This window comes from Anguilla rostrata, chromosome 7 (assembly GCF_018555375.3).
Source record: "Anguilla rostrata isolate EN2019 chromosome 7, ASM1855537v3, whole genome shotgun sequence".
In the NCBI taxonomy this organism is placed as follows: domain Eukaryota; kingdom Metazoa; phylum Chordata; class Actinopteri; order Anguilliformes; family Anguillidae; genus Anguilla; species Anguilla rostrata.
The window spans coordinates 29,043,624-29,064,669 of record NC_057939.1 but is presented as its reverse complement, the minus strand read 5'-3'; the positions used below and the strand labels follow the sequence as shown (position 1 = coordinate 29,064,669).

Genomic DNA, 21,046 nt, shown 5'->3' with positions numbered 1-21,046 from the left:
TGTGCTACACTCCGTCCTCATGTGTAGAGATGTCCCGTTTGTGAAATATAGCTACGGGCATTTGTGATGCCTGGGTACCTTCCAAAATAGCTGTGCGTAATACCACACGTGTTGTTTACGGCGTTGTCGCCCTTTTTAGTACAGTCTGGCTTGATTGACAATTAATTTACTCAGCAAGTGAGAGTATAAGCTTTCTAACAATGTATAAAATGTCTAATTTTGCTTTTGGAATAGCGTTTTATAGGATAGCGTAACCAAAATTTTTCTCATCATCGCATTCAATTTCGCATTCACTCTGTGGTGGTAGCAGTAAAACAAAGACACTGCTAAGTAGCTAACGAAACGTTGTTAACGATTTTTCGTAATTTCTTGGAAAATACTATTATTATTGAGGACTCCTGAGCATAACTAAGCCATGTGTTTGCTGATAGACCTAGCTGACATCGTTTTCTGGTATAAGACAGGAGCGGAGAGAACTATATCATTGATTTCCTGTCTTTGTCTCCTTCTACTGAAACAGGTAAGATTTCATCATTGCTATGTAAGTATTACTTCTCAAAATACTTCGGTTATATACGTTATTTTTAAAATTGAGAGTCTTTAAATAGGTGGTATTATATAATGTGGAAATTTCACATTGTAGTGTAAGCGTTAGTTAGGGCTGTAATGTTTGTGAAGCATGCAACAGTGATGACGTAAGAGTTGGAACACTGCCAAAACGTGGTGGACGGTTGAAAATTGTTTTCATGTTGTCCCATCTCCATACAAGAAAACATACAAGAGCACAGAGTATAGAAATACATACAATAGTTAATTATTGCACATTTAGGTACTGTACCGCAGTGTGTGACAATATTTTTGCATTATTTTTACATCTGATATCAATGTTTCATCTTAAACCTTCATAAGGGGCTCATGTATATGCATTATAATGAACAAAAAGCATTTTATTCAATTTTGGAGAGATTTTGGATATGTTTTGGACCCCTAGATATTTTAGACAACTGTACTGACTGAAAGCTTGTAATTCCCACTTGAAAATTATACAACAGTGATTTTCTTGAGTCAAAACAATTGATTTGTAGTGAAATACGTGAATATATAGTGATTTACAACAATGCATAATTTAGACATTTTGGATAGATTTGGAGACGCTGGGTACACTGCTTAGTTTTTGCTTCATACATCAATAGTAGTTCTACATATCCATCCTTAGATTTTATGAACTTGTGGTCAAGAAGTTTTTGATCAAGCACATGTATAGTTTAACCTCCTGTATACATGCAATCTCTCAGTATTTCATTGCAAACTTAAAAAGTGCTAATTTATTTTTGATTTTTTGTTAAAACAATTGCATTTGTGGCACTTTATTTCTTCCAAAATGATGAATATAAACTAATCTGCGTTAGTATTGTAAATTGTACAAATGTCTTGCTTCATTTAAGCCATTTTTCAAGTCTCTGTGGTGTCACATCTGGAGTTATAAGGCTTTAAGTAGGGCACCCCCTAAATGGGCAAGGATTGGCAAGATTTGGCTTGTGCTCTAAGGGGTTAAGAAAGCCATATTGGTGCAAAATCGGTGCACAATCCACATAGAAAGGTCTATTTTCATTCCAGCTCAAAAATTCACTATATCGGCCACCATATCGGTAATCGGTGAATTTTTCCCCTATAAAATCGGTATCGGTCCCATATCGGTCGAGCTCTAGTAGTAAACATGGCAATGGTGACAAAGCGCAAGTCCTGGTGCCAGTGATCTGCTGAACAGGAGGCAAAACAAGTGGAGCTTTGGAAAGAACAAGAGTATCTCTATGACGTGTCTTCCAAATTATACCACGATTGAGTGGAAAAGGAAAAGTGGACAGAAATCACCAAAGCCCTCAAAATTCCTGGTTGGTAGCATATTTGCTATGCTTCGATAATAGCTACCTGGCTATACATTAGCTGGATATTGTAAAACAAATATGGTGGCCAAAAGCTGTTGCCAGAGATCCATTGCCCATCTGGTTACAGTCTTCCTCTTTTCTTCTTTGTGTGTTTCTAACAGGAAGGGGAAACTCCAAAGGAATCCTGTTGGAGTCTTGTGTGTGAAGCTGCATGATTCCCAGTCTTTGCAGAATCCTAAGATGTGTACACCTCTGAGACTAAAAACCCATAGATTGTTGTTAAATGTGAGTGCGTCAGACTTTAGTTGGCTAGAAGTCGTCTAGTGTATGGGAGGCATTGGGCTACTGTGTGTCCGTTTTTATTTCTTTAACGTTTATTTTGGTACAACATGTTGTACATTGCAAGATTTAAGTCTGATTAAGAACCTGTTTTCACTGACAACATTACCGTAATGGTGGAAGGACAGCTCAGCGACAACTCTGCTGACAGGGCCTGTAAAACTTTTAATTACAACAACTGACCAGGAGTGGAATCGTGATCCCTGCACGCTAGAATCTACGTTGTCGTACTTTATTTCTCCCAGCATTCGGCAATATCATTAAAATGCTCTAGGCCTAGCCTATAGGCTACAAATCACACTGTAAGCTATGTTAAAAATGACAGTTTCCATCCAAAACTGTCAAAAAGCAACAAAAATGGAGGAAATCACAGAAATGGCAAAAAAATGGGGAAGTCACAAAACTGCGAAAAATGGCAAAAATCACAGAATCTGCGACATAGGCTACTTCCATGGCAAACACCCAACCATACATTTAATTGATTATAATGCCCCCCCCCCCCGGCATATTTTTACATTTTTGTATTTTCTGGCCGCCATAGGCCAAATGAAATTCTCTGTAGATAAGTCAGTTTATCAAAGCCCTGGAACGAGAACGCGAGTACTCCAACGAAATCTGAATGCCCATCCCAAGTATGTATCTGTGTGGGGGCATGTGCATATGTGTGAGTGTGTAGAGTGCGTATGCATGTGTGCGTAGGGCACCTGCAGGTTCTTCTTGCGGTGGAACACAATGCTCTTAGCCTTGACCTTACGGTCCTTGATGTCCACCTTGTTGCCGCAGAGCACGATGGGAATGTTCTCACACACACGCACCAGGTCACGGTGCCAGTTGGGTACATTCTTGTACGTTACCCTTGAGGTAACATCAAACATGATAATTGCACACTGAGCTAGAGGCAGAGAGGAGAATAAAAAGAAGGAAAGGGGGGGGGGGGGGGTTAGAGGGAAAGACAGAGAAAGTGCATTACACAATGACCAGGCATGTTCATGCATGTAAACACACACAAGGACTGCTCGATTGTGGCAAAAATTGTAATCACGATTATTTTGGTCAATATTGAAATCATGATTATTTAACACGATTACTCATTGTCATTGAACTTTTAAGAAAAACTTTTTAACAGTGGATTTCCTTGAACAAATATAAGTCAAATGAAAAACAAATAAATAGAAAAATGTAAAAAAAAAAAAAAAAATGAGATAAATAAAATAGATTATAAATAATATATAAATAAATATACATTTAAATAAATAATATAAAATTAATAAAGAAAAAAAAAGAGATAAAAATAAATAAGACCAACTATGTTGTAGTGCACTTCCACAACATACTGAAAACTACTAAACATATATTCAATATATAAAAATAATAAATAAAAATAAATAAGACCAAAATAAATTTGATCAAATATGTTGTCGTGCACTGCCACAACATACTGAAAACTCCTAAACATATATTCAACAGACAAAACAAGAGCATCATTGTGAAACGGAATGCGGCACAATAGTTTTATCTGGATTATCTTGTTTTCATAATCGTTGGAAGCCAAAATCATAATTGAAAATAAAATTTGATCAATCGCCCAGCCCTAACACACACACAGCCCTTTGCAGTCAGAACAGCTCAGAGACCAAGCACTACACATACAACAAAACAACTGACTGGTTTACTGACAGAATGATTGATAGATTGACTGACCCTGTATGTAGTAGCCGTCTCTCAGCCCCCCAAATTTCTCCTGTCCAGCCGTGTCCCACACATTGAACTTGATGGCCCCTCGGTTTGTGTGGAAGAGCAGGGGATGTACTTCAACACCCAGGGTTGCTGAAACCAGAAGAGGGGGCATTATAAAGACCAAAGGTGGCAAGACACAAACAATAAAACATGTGAGTGACATCACACAAATTTCCTGCACAGACACAAGGTTCCCAAACACCACCAACAGCAGTAGTGATTACATTCCATTCCAGAACGATCAGCTGAGCTTGAATGTCTCAGTGAGGATCTCACACCCAGCTCTTATTGACTTCAATATTCCCTGAAAAAGAAAACCCTTGTTCTGAATGGCGGGATTCCTAATGAAGCCATTTCCTCCCACACTTTTGCTTTGGTATTTATTACAGGATGCTGAAAGTGAGGTTAAACACATCAAGGTAGAGTGCTCCATCAAATTAGAGCCCAGAAGGCAGAAAAAAAATAACCAATTTTATCTGTGATGGGTTATGATTAAAAAGTTGACTTACAGAAAATGTTATATAAGCAATTATATAAAATATCATATAATCTTATGGTAACTTGATAAACGTACTTGTGAGTGTACTTTTAAAAGTCTATATATCTAGGCGTATGTTGTTTCACCCCATGCCATGTTCCTGTTGCAATGTAAACTAGAGGAAATATATACCATATCTGCAGTCTATCAAGTGCTTTAGGGGATTAGAGGACCTCTAGGCCTGCATGATCAGCCTTGGTACGGACTCCCTGATCCTAACTTATGATTGGCTAGTAATGGAATCTTTGCACATGGTGATTAAATTACAGTTCTTTGTCTCTGAAAACTATATAAACTCATTTTTGAAGACTGTACCTCTTCCCGACCAGTCGCATTATTAAATTATATAAAGGACCTCCTGACTCTGTAGTTTATCTTTACCTTCAACACCATAACTTTTAAGAAATTCCTACATCTGCATGAAATTAAATTACAGGATTTATTTTATTAGTGGGTGGATTCCCTTATCCAAACCAACTTGCAGCTTACTTTCATTTCAACCCAATAATACAACTGGATATTAGATAATATTTTCAGAGAAATACATTTTGCTGGCCGTTTTCCCCTAAAACAGACAACACATAGCAGGTCAAGTGAAATAAATGTAGTCGTTTATTTACACCAAATATTTACTGTAACTGCAACCTGAGTTATAAGTCCAGTTCCACAACCATTATGCTACACTACATTGGGTATTAGATTCACAAGTATGAACAGGGGCAAGAAGGGGGTGGGAGATATGGTCGCTTACCAACATATTTCTTCTCAAACTCTCCCGTTAAGTGTCTCTTCACAAAGGTGGTCTTCCCTGTGCCTCCATCACCCACCAACACCAGCTAAGGAGGAGAGAGTTCAGAGTGTAACAGATGAACAGATGCTCTTACAGAGGTCACAGGCACCACCTATAATTTTTCATCATTAAGACTATTCACAGTTTTACTCACAGTTACAGTGACTTTTCATATTTCATACTGGGAATAATATGCTATGGCTACCGTGAGCAGCAATGAACAGAACAGTCCAACAACATCGCAGTCATCACAGCAACATCAAGTATTAGACTACAGAGCTGCACTAAGAAAGTTTTGTATGTGTAATAAGTAGGGGTGTGCATCTCTCCCTCATAAGACGATCCAATACATATCTAGATACATGGGCCACGATACGATTCAGGGACGATCCATTTTAATCACGTTGTCATATTGCTTACAGGGTTTTCCCTACCATAGAAAGGCTTAGGCGCAGCGCCTAAGTGATTTTGCGGAGAGCCTTAAACCGAATGAACGTAAAAAGGCATTTAATGAAGGTAAAAATAACAGTGATGCGCTGACCAAAAAAAAAAAAAAACGGAGTGGTGGCTTAATGGTTTTAAACACTCCATGCTATGATGGAATTATGAATAGATGTGGGTGATTGATGAGCGTTTTTATGTTTTTATGCATGGTAGGTTAAATGCATTTACAGAATATAGCGTTTTTTTCCCCCAAAGATGGTATTTCGCGATATAATTGTTCCGCCGTGTTAACACATTACTACGGTTGTGGGTCAGGCACTCTTCACGGTAAAAATAAATTTTCGGATAGCGCTTCCGAATTGCTTGTGTCTAAAGTGCTGCGACGGAAACAGCGATAGATTTACCCACTAGCCACATCTGTCAAAAATGTAAACAAGTAATCCAGTTTTCACGGTGGGGAAAAAATTTTCAGTTAAAAACGTTAGCCAGCGAAGCTAGTTAGTTGATGTTACATAAAGATACCTCGATTGAACTAACGTTAGTATCTAACGTGGCTTGGTAGCTAAACAAAGTTAGGCTGTGTTCACACGTAACGTCTTTTTCTGATGAAAGCCGCTGGTCAAAGCGTTTTTTCATATATATAAAAAAATAAAACGCTGTTCCAAAAAATAGCTGAGAGCGCCTAATCCCTCTGAAAACCTAGGGAAAACCCTGGCTTATTACTAATGCAATACAAGTTGGATTTAGTGCCGTCGGCACAGGTTATTGATGTAGGCTACTTTTTAAATTGCCAGAACGTCTCAATGACAAATGCCGGTTCAGTCGGTTCGCATAAAATCAAACTGGTTTAAGCTCATACACCGGACCGGACCGGCAAAACCGGAAACCGACCCAACCCTAACCTCCATTACTAATAAAATCTCTGATTCTCAGGATACTTTTCACAAAGAGCTAAATACATACAAACTCAAGAAGTATGAGAGGGACACTTTAACTTATACAAACGGTACAGTCTATGACTGGCACCTTTGCTTCATCTCCAGATCCCAGCCAGCCTGATCCAAAATGTACAGAGATCCCCCACTCTCGACCACCAGCGAAGGGGACACATCTACGCTGAAGGCCTACAACCCCAGGCCCAGTCCTACAAGCCTTTTTTTCCTCCATGCTGTTCGCCGCCATCTGCAAAGAAGATGCGGAGGGGGTCCCGGGGGGTACGGAGGAAGGCAGAATTTTTTAACTACTCAACACCCTATTTGAGCAGAGGTCTTCCTAAAATTCACAAATGCCTCTGTGCCCCACAGTGTCAGGCAATGGTAGTATAACAGAATCTCTTTCACAGTATATTGATATTTTTCATAAGTACACTCATTCCCACTTTGCCCTCTTACTTCAGTGATACCTCTGATGTACTAAGGGCCATTAAAGGTACTAAAGTCAAACATAATACAATTTTGTCATTGCTAGACGTACAGAGCTAATATTCCCCATAAAGTGGATTGGAGGCTCTGTCCCAATACCTTTCCTCACGCCCAAACGGTTTATTATCTCCATCTTATCAACCTAACTGAGATGGAAATTATTCATGGTTAGTACCAATACAACAGATCACTACTTACTGAGTCAGGGTACTGCAATGGGCGCAGTTTTTGCACCTAACTATGCCAATTTATTTATGGGTCACTGGGAAGAGATTTCTTGACCTCTGTGAGCCCCTTTCTTTCCAAAATTTCCTTGTGGTGCAGCAGGTACACAAATGACATCATGCTACTCATTTGGAATGGAACGGTAGATGAACGAAGGGATTTCTTGAGGCATGTTAATTCCGCTGACAACTAAATGCATCTGATGTAACAGCGGCCATTTACCGTGCTGAACATACTGACAGGATGCCTCTCTTCTCCAAAAAGCCAAAAGGTACTAGGCTTGGGCGATATGGCAATATTATAGTTAGGCATGATTTTGAGTGGCCACAATTAGAGTTGAGCCAAATACTCGGATGAAACGAGTATCCGGTACAGATAATGTACTTTTTACGAGCACGAGTACCATCCGAGTAAAATGTGTCAATATCCGTACTCGTGATGAAGGAAAATCCTCATTGGGTAGCTGTGTCCAGAGCCAGCCACACACAGAGCTCCTCCTCTACACAGAGCCTACAGAAAGTACACTGCTGCTGCGCCACACAACACAATCTTACCATTGTCACAGCCACTCTGTCCACAGGGATCTATTATCTACTGTCATATATTCTCAATAAAATAAAGTTTGCAATTCTCAGATTCAGCTCAGCACATTATTCTCACCATAGCTAAACACACATTTACTGGACATTCACACGTAAGCACATATTACTGATTACAAACGGACATTTCTTCTAGCTTCTACCTTGCTACAGTGGGGCTAAGTAGCCAGTTAACTAGCTGTTACAGTGGGGCTAACTAGCCAGTTAGCTAGCGACTACATGATATAAGCATGTACTTGTATTTCCTAACATTTAGCAATCTCATACACACACACTCTACTAGCATCACTGACATCCTAGCACTCTTATACATCCACTGCAATTACTTCTGTGCACATTTAGATGTCGTCGCTCACCTGAAATCACAAGACATACAGTACATTGTGGTAAGCCAACTGTAACCTGGCGCACTCTCTGTCTACTACTGTCTTCACACAGTCAGTTCATTTTAAAAAAATAATAAAACCAGAGTAACAATAACAGCGTCTTTTACTACGACCACAGAGTTAATGCGTAATTGAATGCAATGACAGGAAAATTTTTGGTTACGCTGACCTATAAAACGCTGTTCCAAAAGCAAAATCAGACTTGTTATACATCGTTAGAAATCTTATACTCTCACCTACTGAATAAATGAATTGTCAATCAAGCCAGACTGTACTAAAAAGGGCGACAACGCCGCAAACAACACAAGTTATTACGCACAGCTATTTTGGAAGGTACCCAGGCATCACAAATGCGTGTATATTTCCCAAACGGATTGTCCAAGACAATATATGACAACTCGGTCTCAAAGGGGACATCTCTATGCGTGAAACCAATGATAAGGTTGTATATTTATTCAATATTTAGTCCCAGATATTGACTGTAGAATGACGTGGTATCATTTTTAAAAACTTTTTCTCATTTATTTAGTTATTCAGTGAGCAGCGTTTTCACTGCTGTATAGGCATATCTTAGGGCTATTGTCAGGTTCATCTTGTTGCTATGACGGAATACGATTTTTTTAGTGGTGAAAGAATATTTTTATGAATGCCAAGATAGACAATATTGTCCATTATGTCAAGGGTGGGGAGTGTTTTCTAGATGAGACTGCAGGGAGGGGGTGCGTGTTAAATGAACGACCAGAGCGACAATGGTGGCACTGCGAAACTCTGTATTCGGCATAGTTGTCGTGTATAGTCTACTAATGAAACTAAAACAATGCGTTTCTGTTTTTAACTCATACTTTGGTTGCAGTAGCACCGAATGTCTGAGTTTAGTAATCTTGGCACGCCGGCGTGCTGACCACTAGGGGCTTTGCGCTAAGAGGATAAGAATAATGTAGGGTAGCAGCACAACATAAAACAGGTGGGGCAAGTGATAAGCAATGGAAATATAGTCCCTTTCAATGTATTGAAAACACAATTTGGGCTCAGATTCAGAATTTTTATCCAATCTGCAAATAAAATCACTACTTTCTAAGGGCATAGACGTAGGAAATAAGAAAGACTTAGAAGATAAACTAATGGGAGCTGCAGAGGTACAATCTCAGCAATGTATAGGTTATTATGTTCTGCCACCAGCAACAGCAACTTCCAAACTAAAATACAATGGGAGCACGACATGGGTATACCCATAACTACAACACAATGGGAGGTAACACTTAAAAATAGTACTCCTTTAGTAAATAGTAAATAGTAATAGTAAAAATAGCTCCTTTATTCAAGATGGCGATGAATTCAACATGGCGATGCTCGCAGAACGTGAGTTTCTGAAGGCGCGTGTTTGAAAAACTACTTTTAGCTCACGCAAATAACCTGTATTAATTCTAATCAAGCGTCAAGGATTAATACTAAAAGGAAATCAATGCTCAAAATGTCGAATGGCGGGCCAGTTACGAGACAGAAAGAACAGAAAGATGGTGATTCCGGATTGTCAAACAGTGTGCTGCAGGAGTTGAAAGCGCTCAATAATAAAATAGACGGGATGAAAGAGGCTTTCGAGAGCCAACTAAACTCCAAGGTGGACAGTCTGCATGTTTTGCTGGAAAAGCTAGCCATTGAAAACGGAGACTGTCTGAAAGCTGAACTCGCTCAAAAAACTAAGGAAATTCAAGATAACTTGGATCTGGAGATTGGCCACATAGTGGCAAGAATTGAACAGATGGAAGCTAAGATTGATCGGGTGAAAGATAAAACCAACACTCGTTTTGATCCCGATGTATCTGTTATTATCTCCGGCATATATTGTGAGGAAGGGGAAAACGCTGAGTCTGGTGCAGGACCTGCTCACCAAGGGACTACAATGGGAGAGCCCCCACGGAGTCGTGGCAGCAGAAAGACTGAGAGAAAGGGGAGGACGGCCTGGTGTGATAAAGGTGGAATTTGGCTCTGTACAGGATAAGGTGGATGTGCTACATAAGAAACAAAGGCTGAAGAGTAACAATAAGTTTCAGAAAGTTTACATTCGATCAGCCAAGACTCATACTGATTAAATTGAACTTTAGAACTCTATTGGATGAAATACCCTCCGGGCGACAGTTTTATATCTCAGGGAACGGGAGAGTTAGAAGACGCATAACAGGTGCGGATGATAACAGAGATGGGGAACAGATGGAGGGCCGACAATTGAGGATCATCTGCCCAGCTCGTAAATCCGGAACAATTCACTCTGGTGCACTGGAATATAAATGGATGGACGGATATGAACTATGAACTTAGACTCCTGATATTATTTAGCTTCAATCCCTCAATGAAATGAACTTAACCGGACTAAATGCGATTGATATAGATGGATATACTTGGTTTGGCTTTAACAGAAAAACTCACATTAAGGCCCCTAAAGGGTCGGGGGGTGTCGGTATCTTGGTAAAAAAAATGAAATTTTTAGGTCATACAGGGTTAGTCTAATTGATAAATCAATAGATGGTGTAATTGGTTTACAGTTTAAGCATTTGGTGTCAGAGTATTGCTTTATAATTTTCTCTTGCTATCTTCCCCCTGAAGGATCAATATGGGCTGACTCCTATGGGTTGTATAATCACCTATTGGTTCAGATTTATAATTTGTTAGAAGCTGATGCTATTTAAGTATGCGGAGATCTGAACTGTCGAATAGGGCAGCTGGAAGACTGTATTAGTGATACTGATATGGATGTTCCACCCAGAGTCAGCTTGGATAATGTTGTAAATAAACACGGTGAAATGTTGGTGGAATTTCTGAAGGACTCCAAATGCTGTGTTCTGAATGGATGGATATCTGGGAATGACAATTTTACCTCAATATCTGTAAAAGGGAAAGCAGTTGTGGATTACATAATTACTCCTCACAATTGTTTAAATACTTGTATTGAGTTGAACATCCACAGTCCTAATGAGTTAATTGAGAGTGGGAAGCTTCAGTTGTCTCAACCTGCTAGGTGATCGGTACAGGGTACCTGATCACTCTATGTTGGTCTTAACCTTCCAAGCAGGTGGGGGCTCTACTGACGATTATAGGGTCTCAGATAATGTTCAACTTAGACAATATCCACAGAAGAATATTAGAAATGTTTCTCCCCACCTCTTCTCCTCCAGTGAGTGTCAAATTGTGCTTATTGAACTCTTAGATAAGCTCACTCAAGTACAACATCAAAAAGAAATTGATAAATGGTATAGTGAATTTTGTAAATATATTTGTAATTTAACTGAAGTTAGTAGAAGTCCATACTCCAACAGGAAAGATGGATTTTCAAGGAAACGTAAACCTTATTGGAATGGAAAGTTGAAAGTAATGTGGAAGGAAATGAGGAAGGCTGAGAGAAGATTTCTAAAGTGTGATGGTAAGGATTTGAGGAAGCAACAGTTTAAAAATGAATTTAAGGCTAGACAAAATAATTTTGACAGAAAACTGCGGGCTTGCAAAATAAATTATGAGAGGGGGCAAGCATTAAAAATAGAGCATCTGCAAACTAATAACCCCCAGTTGTTTTGGAATATGATAAATAATTTGGGCCCAAAAAGAGTTAAATCCATCCCAATGGAACTGGTGGTGGAAAATTGATCCTCTGTCTTTGCTATCGATTGTGTTCTGAAAAAAAGGTAAACAGATTTTGGTTCTTTATTTTCTGGAAGTAACTGCCCAGCTGAGTGGAATAATTGTTTTCTTGCAAGGATAGTTGATCTTAAAAATATTATGGAGGCTAATATGCAGCAGGATTCTTATTCCTTCAATCAGTACTTAAATGCTAGTATCACTGAAGAGGAAGTTAAAAGGGCAATTGGTGGGCTCAAACTGAGAAAAGCAACTGGTATTGATAATCTGGCCAATGAACTATTGAAACTACCCTGTTTATTAAAAATTTTAGGTAATCTTTTCTCTGTTTGCTTTAAGTATAGCCTGGTCCCCTCTGCCTGGCATAAATCTATAATAAAACCAATCCCTAAGTCCCATAATGATGATCCTAGAGTTCCTTTGGGATAAGTCTTCTCAGTTGTGTATAAACTCTATTCTAGTATTCTTAATGAGTGACTGTATTGTTATTTAGAAACATTTGGTCTGTTCGTAGACAAACAAAATGGCTTTTGAAAGAATAGATCTTGTATTGACCACATATATTCTTTATCTACTATAGCTCATGCTAGAATACAGGAAGGGTAGCCTAATTTTAGTTGTTTTATAGATTTCCAGAAAGCCTTTGACTGCATAAATCATGATCTTCTAAATCTAAAATCTGATATAGATAGTAAATTTTATAATTATAATTTTAAAAGCTTTCTATCAAACCCCAGTTGCATGTGTGCAGGTCAATGACCATAGAACAGGTTGGTTTCCAACCCCATCTGGTGTAAAACAGGGGGATGTGCTCGCTGTTTTCTATTTATATAAACGATCTAGTACTAGAAATTAAGCAAGCAGCTTTTGGCGTTAGATTGGGTGATTTTACTGTCGGCACTCTTCCATACGCAGATGATATAGACCTTCTTGCAGACTGAAAATGATCTGCAATGTTTGTTGAATATTGTTTGTTGTTGGTGTAACAAATGGAGATTGAAGATAAACAAAGATAAAACTCAGGTTATGCATTTTAGGAAGAAGGGAGAGCTACAGACCAAGTTTAAATTTCATTTTGATTCAACACCTCTGTTACTCACTGAGTATTAAATACTTAGGACTTGCTCTAGATGACTATCTTACCTTTGAAGAAGGAATAAAAGCTTTATCAGACTCTGCAGGTAGGGCACTGGGAGCTGTCCTTAATAAGGTTAAACTACGTAGGGATCTTGGTTATAAAACCTATACACAGTTGTATAAATCTTGTGTCTGTCCTATTTTAGATTATGGTGCAGGGGTATGGGGTTATTGTAAGCAAACAAAGTGTGACGCAGTTCAGAACAGAGCTATGCGCTGTTTTCTGGGTGCGCATAAAATGGCCCCAAAACTTGCAGTATGTGGTGACATGGAAAGTGCGGCATAAGGGTGACATGTTGCGACTGGGGAACAGATTAATCAATATGCCCAATAATAGACTTACTAAACAAATTTTCTGTTGGGATTTTTCAAATAATTATTCTTGGACAAGGGAGCTTGCAAAAATATTCGGTAAGGCAGGTCTTCAATATATATTTAGAAATAAATTATCTTGTAGTGTTAGTCAAATTAAAACAATACTATTTGAAAATTATAAACAGAAATTGTCAGAACAAATTTTGTGTAAACCAAAACTGAGAACGTACAGTCTGATTAAGATTATTTACCACCCTGAGCACTACATTACCCTTAAACCTGACCAGAGCACAGAGGTCTGTTTGTGCCCAGTTGAGATGTGGCATCTTGCCTCTGGCGGTGGAAACCGGACGCTTCCATTCAAATCCAGAGGAGAACAGAAAGTGTCACCTGTGTGATCTGGGAGAGGTCGAAAATGAAATGCACTTTTTGTTCTATTGTCCATCATATCATAATTTTAGATATAGGCTTTTCCTTAAAATGTCTACTGAATGTCCTGATTTGTTTTCTATGTCTAATGAATGTAGACTTCATAACCTGTTTACAGACAAAGTGTTTCACCTTGCTCAATTTGTGTTAGATGCTTACCAGCAGCGTGGAAGGGCGCTTTATGTTTGATGTGTTTAAGGCACAGGCTGTGCCCAAGATATGCCTAAATTATGTATTATAGCTGTAAATGTCTAAGGAGCAGGCTTATGTTCATATTTGGGTTGACATTGAATGACATGAATGGAATTATATTACATTTGTTCTTTCGCTTTCATTTTGCTTTGTTATTGCTCTTGTTTGTTATGTTTGTAGTGTCTTGTATGCCCATGCGGGGCTTTTTTTGATGCATGACACTTTGAAAAAATAAAAACCTAAATCTAAACCTAGTACTAAAATATCAAACTGTGTCAGATACAAGATTTTGCAAATAAAGGTAATACACAGGGCCTACATTACACCCTGCACACTGAAGAAAATTGATCATACATTATCCAAATGCTGGCATGGTTGTGAAGTAGAGGGTACACTGATGCACTGGCTGTCCTCCTGTTAAGCAGTTTTGGTTGAACATTACTGAAAATTTGTCGTGTTTTCTTAATACAGATATCAAACCTTGTCCGGTAACTTGTATATTAGGTGTGAAAATGGCCATTGTGCAACCAAAAATTGTACACAGTATCATAGCATTGGCTTTTCTATCAGCCAAATGGATTATTTTAATGAACTGGAAACAACGTAAACCAAACTGTTTCAGTATGGAGAACTGGCCTAAGGACTTTATAGACTTACTATCAATGGAACAGGCTGCTCTGACTCTCCAAGACGATGATGGACTTTATGGACCCTGGAATTTTATTAGATCCTGTCTTGAGAAAGTTTAAACATCTTAAATAGATTTTGTATTATTGAATCTCTGTTATATTCTGTACCCCCCCCTATCATTTTGTTTTGTTTCTGTTTTGTTCTGTTTGTATTGTTGCAGTCACGGTCACTTTCTGTATTATAAACTACTAATAAAAAATAAAAAATAAAACATTTTCAAGTAGGAATCACAAGCTTTCCATCAGTACAGTGGTCTAAAATATCAAGGGGTCCAGAACCATATCCAAAATTTCTCCAAAAACGAATAAAATGCTTTTTGTCCATTATAAATCATATAAATGAGCCCCTTATGAAGGTTCAAGATTAAACATTGATATCAGATTAAAAAAGAATGCAAAGTGACTCCACATGTATCGAAGGCAGGCATGTGGTAGTCTACACCCTCCCCAGACCGACAGAGGATAGCGCATCGACCAGGACTGTGATACACACAGGGAAATGGTATAATGACTAAATTGGGGATAAAATGGGAGAAAAATTGCAAAAAAAATAAAATTATAATAAAACAAAGGTTGTGTGCAGCGAGAAACACTAGATGGAGTGCTAGGAGCGCCCGTGTGTCAGTGTTAAAAAAAAATACATACATCGGTCCTACATATCGGCCACATGTCATCCTTGACTACCGATACCGATATGGTCCAAAAATGCAAATATCGGCCCGATATATCGGTCGGGCTCTAGTTTGTGCTCATTATCATAATTCTAGTCATCTTCTCTAAATCACATTTCATTATGATAACACATTCATTTTATTGTACTTTGAATATTATGAGGAATTTTAAATCATGAAAAGCCTCTCCTTCAGCCTTAGGAATAGAATATTATTTTTATCATATTGTAAGTTTTTGCTGTAAAAACTAAGTATTTCTTCAAACAGAAATCACATGTTAAGGTAATGAGATAATTGGTCAAAATATAACACTAAATTTAAAAAATAAAATATTTATGATGAATTCAGTGTTGTTTTATCTTAAATACATACAATTTCAAACGCAAATCTGGATTTATTGTCAGTCACTCAGAGTTACTCACAGTTTAAAGAGAGTGTTTTATGATGGCAATTGGCGTTATCCGGGTTGAAGGTGTGAACAAAATTCTGGATGAGGGAGCCATATGGATTTCATCACGGCAGGTTTATCGATTTTATTAACGACAACGGTATGGATATTGCGTTCTTTTTCCTGCCACAAATGCTCCTAGCCTACAAAGAATATGTCTCCCCATTGATCATTTCACATACATCAACCAATAAAAAACATTGGATACAAACACAAAATGAACATATATACAAGCAAGGCTCCAGAGTGCGACCAAAAATCTGTCAAGTGCGACTAAACATTTTCATTGGTCGCACCGATGCGCCTGACATTTAGCAGGTCTGTCTCTGTGTGTTAGGATGGAGTAATAGGGCCACACTGAGGGAAAACAAATTCTGATTTTGTGAGAATAAGGTCATAATATATTACGAGAATAAAGATGTAATATTACGAGAATAAAGTCATATTTTTAGGCTGTGTTATTTTAGAGGGAAAATATTAGAAGAGCAGCCTGCCGTCTGCATTAAAATGAGGAAGGTGGAGCATCTTGTAGTTATACTTTAGTATAGGTTTCACAAATAACAAAATACTTAATCTTTTGGCACATCAGCACCACATTATCATAAGTATCAGGACATTGAAAAGATTGTGCAATAAACTGTCTATTCCGAAGAAAGAACCACACGGAGGAAATTGCAGGCTCAGGCTGCCATTAGACTGTCCTCTCGCCCGTTCTGTTGGTTGTTGGTAATATATTTTCCTAAAAATTATGTATTATTTTCTCGAAATATTACGATTTTATTCTCGTAATATTATGATTTTTTTCTTGTAAAATTACCACTTTATTCTTGAAATATTACTTTTTTTCTTGAAATATTATGACTTTATTCTCATTAGCCTAAATCACGACTTTATTCTCGTTATATTATCACTTTTTTTTTTCAATTACGACTTTATTCTCGTAATATTACGACCTTGTTCTCGAAATCTCACAATTTGTTTTCCTCAATGTGGCCCTAATACTCCGTCGTAGTACAGTGTGTGTATGTGTGTAGCCTTTTTTTTTTTTCCCCCACTCGCATTCTGCGAAGACCCGCCCCTACTCTGCCTCTGATTGGCTCTGACCCTGATATTCCTTGCTGAATGTGGGTTGTTTCATACAACTGAAAATAAAATATACCCACACTTTATACAGTTCCACGTTCAGCATTTTCAAAGAGTTTAATGTTAGCTACCCTGCTAGCAAGACGACAGACCGACTGTATAACAGTACAGCCGGCTGTCAAATTAAACTCAATCGGTGTTGCACTAAAGAATTTAGGAAGCACTGGGTGGCATTTCTTTGGAATATAGAGTGTTTAGTTTGTCAGCTAAGATAGACAATATTGTTGCTTGTAACTTGGCACAATTTTGATATCAATATGTTTAATATAACAATCTGTCCATAACCTATGTTGACTCAGCAAGCTTACTTGTTCCAGCAGTTTTTTATTAATAGGAATATGATGATAATTAAATGTAAAGCATCCTTGTGCTCAGTGCCTGGCACACTGAAGTCCCACACCAAACATTTTCCGTAATGGAATCGAACACTTAGATACCATGCGCATAAACAGGTGACCATAAGATCCCACGCCTGGATAGTCCAGCAAAAGCTGTCCATCATCAAGGGCACATATGCAGGCTACGTCGGTGGTTGGGATAATTTGATTGACAATTGGTGAAAACATGAAATTGCCATCTAACTGATAAATGAAAGCAGTAGTGAATTAATAAAAAGTGGTGATTTGAAGTACAGTGCATCAAACTGTTTAAACTACAATCAAATTAAATATTGCAACAAATAAAATGCAATTAAATTAAATATTGTATTTGATTCCCTATTTACTTCAATTGCATTTTATTTGATGCAATATTTAATTTGATTGCATTTTTTTGATTCAGAATTGGATTGGAATGTAATTACCTCTGCATTCAATTAATACTTTTGTTACAGCAATATTTAATAGCGTTTATTTAATGAAACATTTTAACTGATTATTTTTTACTCAAAATTCAATTTATTGCAATTTAATTGATTCCACGTTTCAGTCATCATTTTGTTACAGTCTACGCTTCCACCCCTTATACCCTGCAAGTTCACCTCTGTAATTAGTTCCGCTGGGTTTAAAAAGTTTATTTAAACGGAAGCATCGCGCGCCGTAAAGAATTCAGGACTTCTCTCGTGTATTCGATCCCGTTCAAACCCGATTGTTACTGCCCAGAAAATTCCTTGTTTTGACTCGCAAGTTTATCAAACAGAGACATTACACCTAGGTTAGTTGTAAATCTACACTCCACAATGTTGACGAGGTGTTTGCTATTGGCTATCATAGTACCTTGGCGTAGAAGCGATACGTTTCTTAGTGAACTAGACCAGTGAGTTTGCAGTAAATTGATGAATGAAAAGTTTACCTTAAACTGGACCTGGGGTTCCCCTTCAGCCATGGTTCAGTCGCTCAGTACTAACGTTGCGCTGAAAGAGAGAGGGGTTTAATGCATGACTTCGATAGGCTGGGGACGGGACTTAACACTCGCACACATTGCAACCGTAAGTGCACATTATGACAAAGACCGTCAGTTAACCAGCCACATTTCAACAACACAGCTAGATTGCTAGCCAACGTTAGCCTCCCAAGTAAATAAAGCAAATAAAGTTAGCTAGTTCCCGTTTGTAAACAACGTACTGGCCAGTCGTTAACTAGCCATATATTAAAAGAGGTAAAAACTGACTAGCTTGCTAGTTGCCTAACCAACACCATCAAGTTTTAAACTTTAACGAGCTAACTAGCCATTATTACTCTGCGTTCATAAATTGAAATTTCCGTGTAGTCTAACATTTCATTGTTTGCTAAATGAGGTGTCGATGCCGCCGAAGAATAGACTGGCTAGAGTGGTTGATCTCGATAACTAGCTAGCAAGCGAAGGAAAGGCGAGGTTGGCACTTCGTCTTCAGTGGTTTGACTAAAGACTTGTTCTGGAGCGCAGAACCTTTCCGCCAGCTATTACGACACATCAAACCAGACACGCTAGCTCTAGTCAAGGTAGCTAGCTAACGTTACCTAAAAAAGAGTTAGCCATTTCAGCAGTTAAACACAAGACCAGACTAATCACCGAGCCACCTCAAATTTTAATGGCCAGTTATAAATCGATAATGAGCTCGGCAGCGACCGTTTTTAAGTCTAAAAAGAGTTTTAAAAGAGTTCAATAAAAAAAGAACATTTAAACAATACGAATACCCTAGCTGGCAAGCAAGGCAAAGCTGGTGTACCGTTACTTGGCAAACCTGGTTAGCTAGCTAGCAAGACACATAACCTTACGTCTAGCACCTTTTATGAACGTTTACATTTTGACTCATAATATACCGGGCAATTACACAATTTACATAACTTTGTTTATGTTGAACTCACTGCAATATTCAGGCAAATTATTACACAAGAAATGTTATTCCAGGCTTACCCAGTGCTGAAGCAAAATGGGAAAAGCAAATGGTGGCGGCCGTCCCAGGCTCAGTGAGAGTACGGTGACGCCTTCCACCCGCATCACGTGATCGGCTGCGAAAGGAGCAGCGAAATATAGTAGAATGGCTGTTACCGCCCCTCGCGGCGAGAATTGTCCCGAATTTTTCTGTGTGATTGGGATGGGCAGGAATGCCACTGTATATGCTGGTTTTCATGCCAACATCAATTACAATCCCAGAATTTTAACAAGCTGTTAATTTTTCTTAATTTGGTGCTTTTCATGTTTTAGAGCTGGGGTCCCCAGTCTTATCAGGAAAGAAGGGCCAGTGTGGGTGCACACACCTGATTCTACTAATCAAGGTGCTTAGCAAAGACTCTAGTGGTTGGCCAGTAGAATCAGGTGTGTGCACCCACACTGGCCCTTTCTGGATGTAGCTACCCTGCAACAACACATTTCTAAATTAATGTTAGCTAGCCTAAATCATCTACCTAAATACAAACAATTATCAAGACTGTCTTGTACAATATCCCTTTAAAAACACCTCCATTTAAAAATATGACATACACTTTCATTTATTTGTCATTCATGGTAAAGGACAAATGATTAAATTCATGCCTATGTGTTTCTTTGAGAATGTAGGCTATGTGTCTTTGCATGAATGTATGTGTATACATGTCTGTCATAGCCTACATTTATATATGAATTACTGTTATCACGTACACATAACAAACAGTACAAAATAAATAATATCTGGTGAAAAACACGTTTTCAACGTACAAAAATGCCAAGTTACACACACATGCAAAGCGCAGTCGATAAGTCATTAATTCAAACTGGCAAAATCTAGGCCTGCATTAAAAGTATTGATATCAAAATTACGACAAGTTTCAAGAAACAACATTAGCTATCTTACCTCATACAAATTAAACAAACTGTATTCCAAAGCAATACTACCCAATGTTTCCTAAATTGTTTAAAGTAACTTGGCCCTTTGCTTTTTAATCATACCATCTGACTTAGAAACTAGTATTTATTATATTGAGACAGTGTCTGCTCCATGCATTTATGCAAACATAAAGCTAACTGTGTTATTAATTTGGATAACATCACTGTATTAAAAGAATGTCACATTGCTACTAACTATAGTAAATCTCTTAAAAATTGGACTATTAAATGTCAGATTACTTGCTCCTAAAGCGGATCTTGTAAACAAATTGATCACAGACCATAATCTCAATGTACTATGTCTGACTGAAACTTGGCTAAAACCTGATGAATATGTGGCACTTAAAGAAGTGTCTCCCATGGGTTTTGTAAGTACTCAGGTATCGCGTTCATCAGGCAGAGCGGCTTTTTTTTTTTGCAGCTATTTATCAGTCCATATTGAGTTTAACACCTAAGTGTGGAAATACGTTCTCCTCTTTTGAAGTTCTTACTATGAACTGTGTACAGCCTGATCTGGATGAAATAAGTGGTAGCAGGCAGTCCTTTTTTCTCTTATGTTTACAGGCCACCTGGGCCTTATTCTGATTTTTTAATATAATTTTCTGAGTTTTTGTCACACCTTGCAATTTTGGCAGATTGTTGGTGATTTTAATATACATGTGGATAAACATGGTGATCCCCTTCGTAACAGCCTTTGCCTCTATTATTGACTCTGTTGGTTTTGTACAGAATGTTTGTGAGCCTACTC

At 38.2% G+C, this 21,046-nt stretch overlaps 1 protein-coding gene across 4 annotated transcripts in view; it reads right to left on the bottom strand.

Moving 5' to 3' along the window:
- The window catches only part of ran (RAN, member RAS oncogene family), a 47,878-nt gene extending 28,384 nt beyond the window's left edge, over positions 1-19,494 (bottom strand). Inside the window, exons 1-5 of one of the 4 annotated variants that reach the window (XM_064341945.1) lie at positions 19,351-19,494; positions 18,307-18,367; positions 5,252-5,336; positions 3,927-4,052; positions 2,930-3,117 (exon numbers count right to left, since the gene is read on the bottom strand). In XM_064341945.1, coding sequence (XP_064198015.1) covers positions 2,930-3,117; positions 3,927-4,052; positions 5,252-5,336; positions 18,307-18,339 — 432 coding nt within the window. In that variant the 5' untranslated portion in view covers positions 18,340-18,367; positions 19,351-19,494. The other 3 variants (XM_064341941.1, XM_064341943.1, XM_064341944.1) reach the window with 3 other exon arrangements.
- Positions 19,495-21,046: the final 1,552 nt, after the last annotated feature.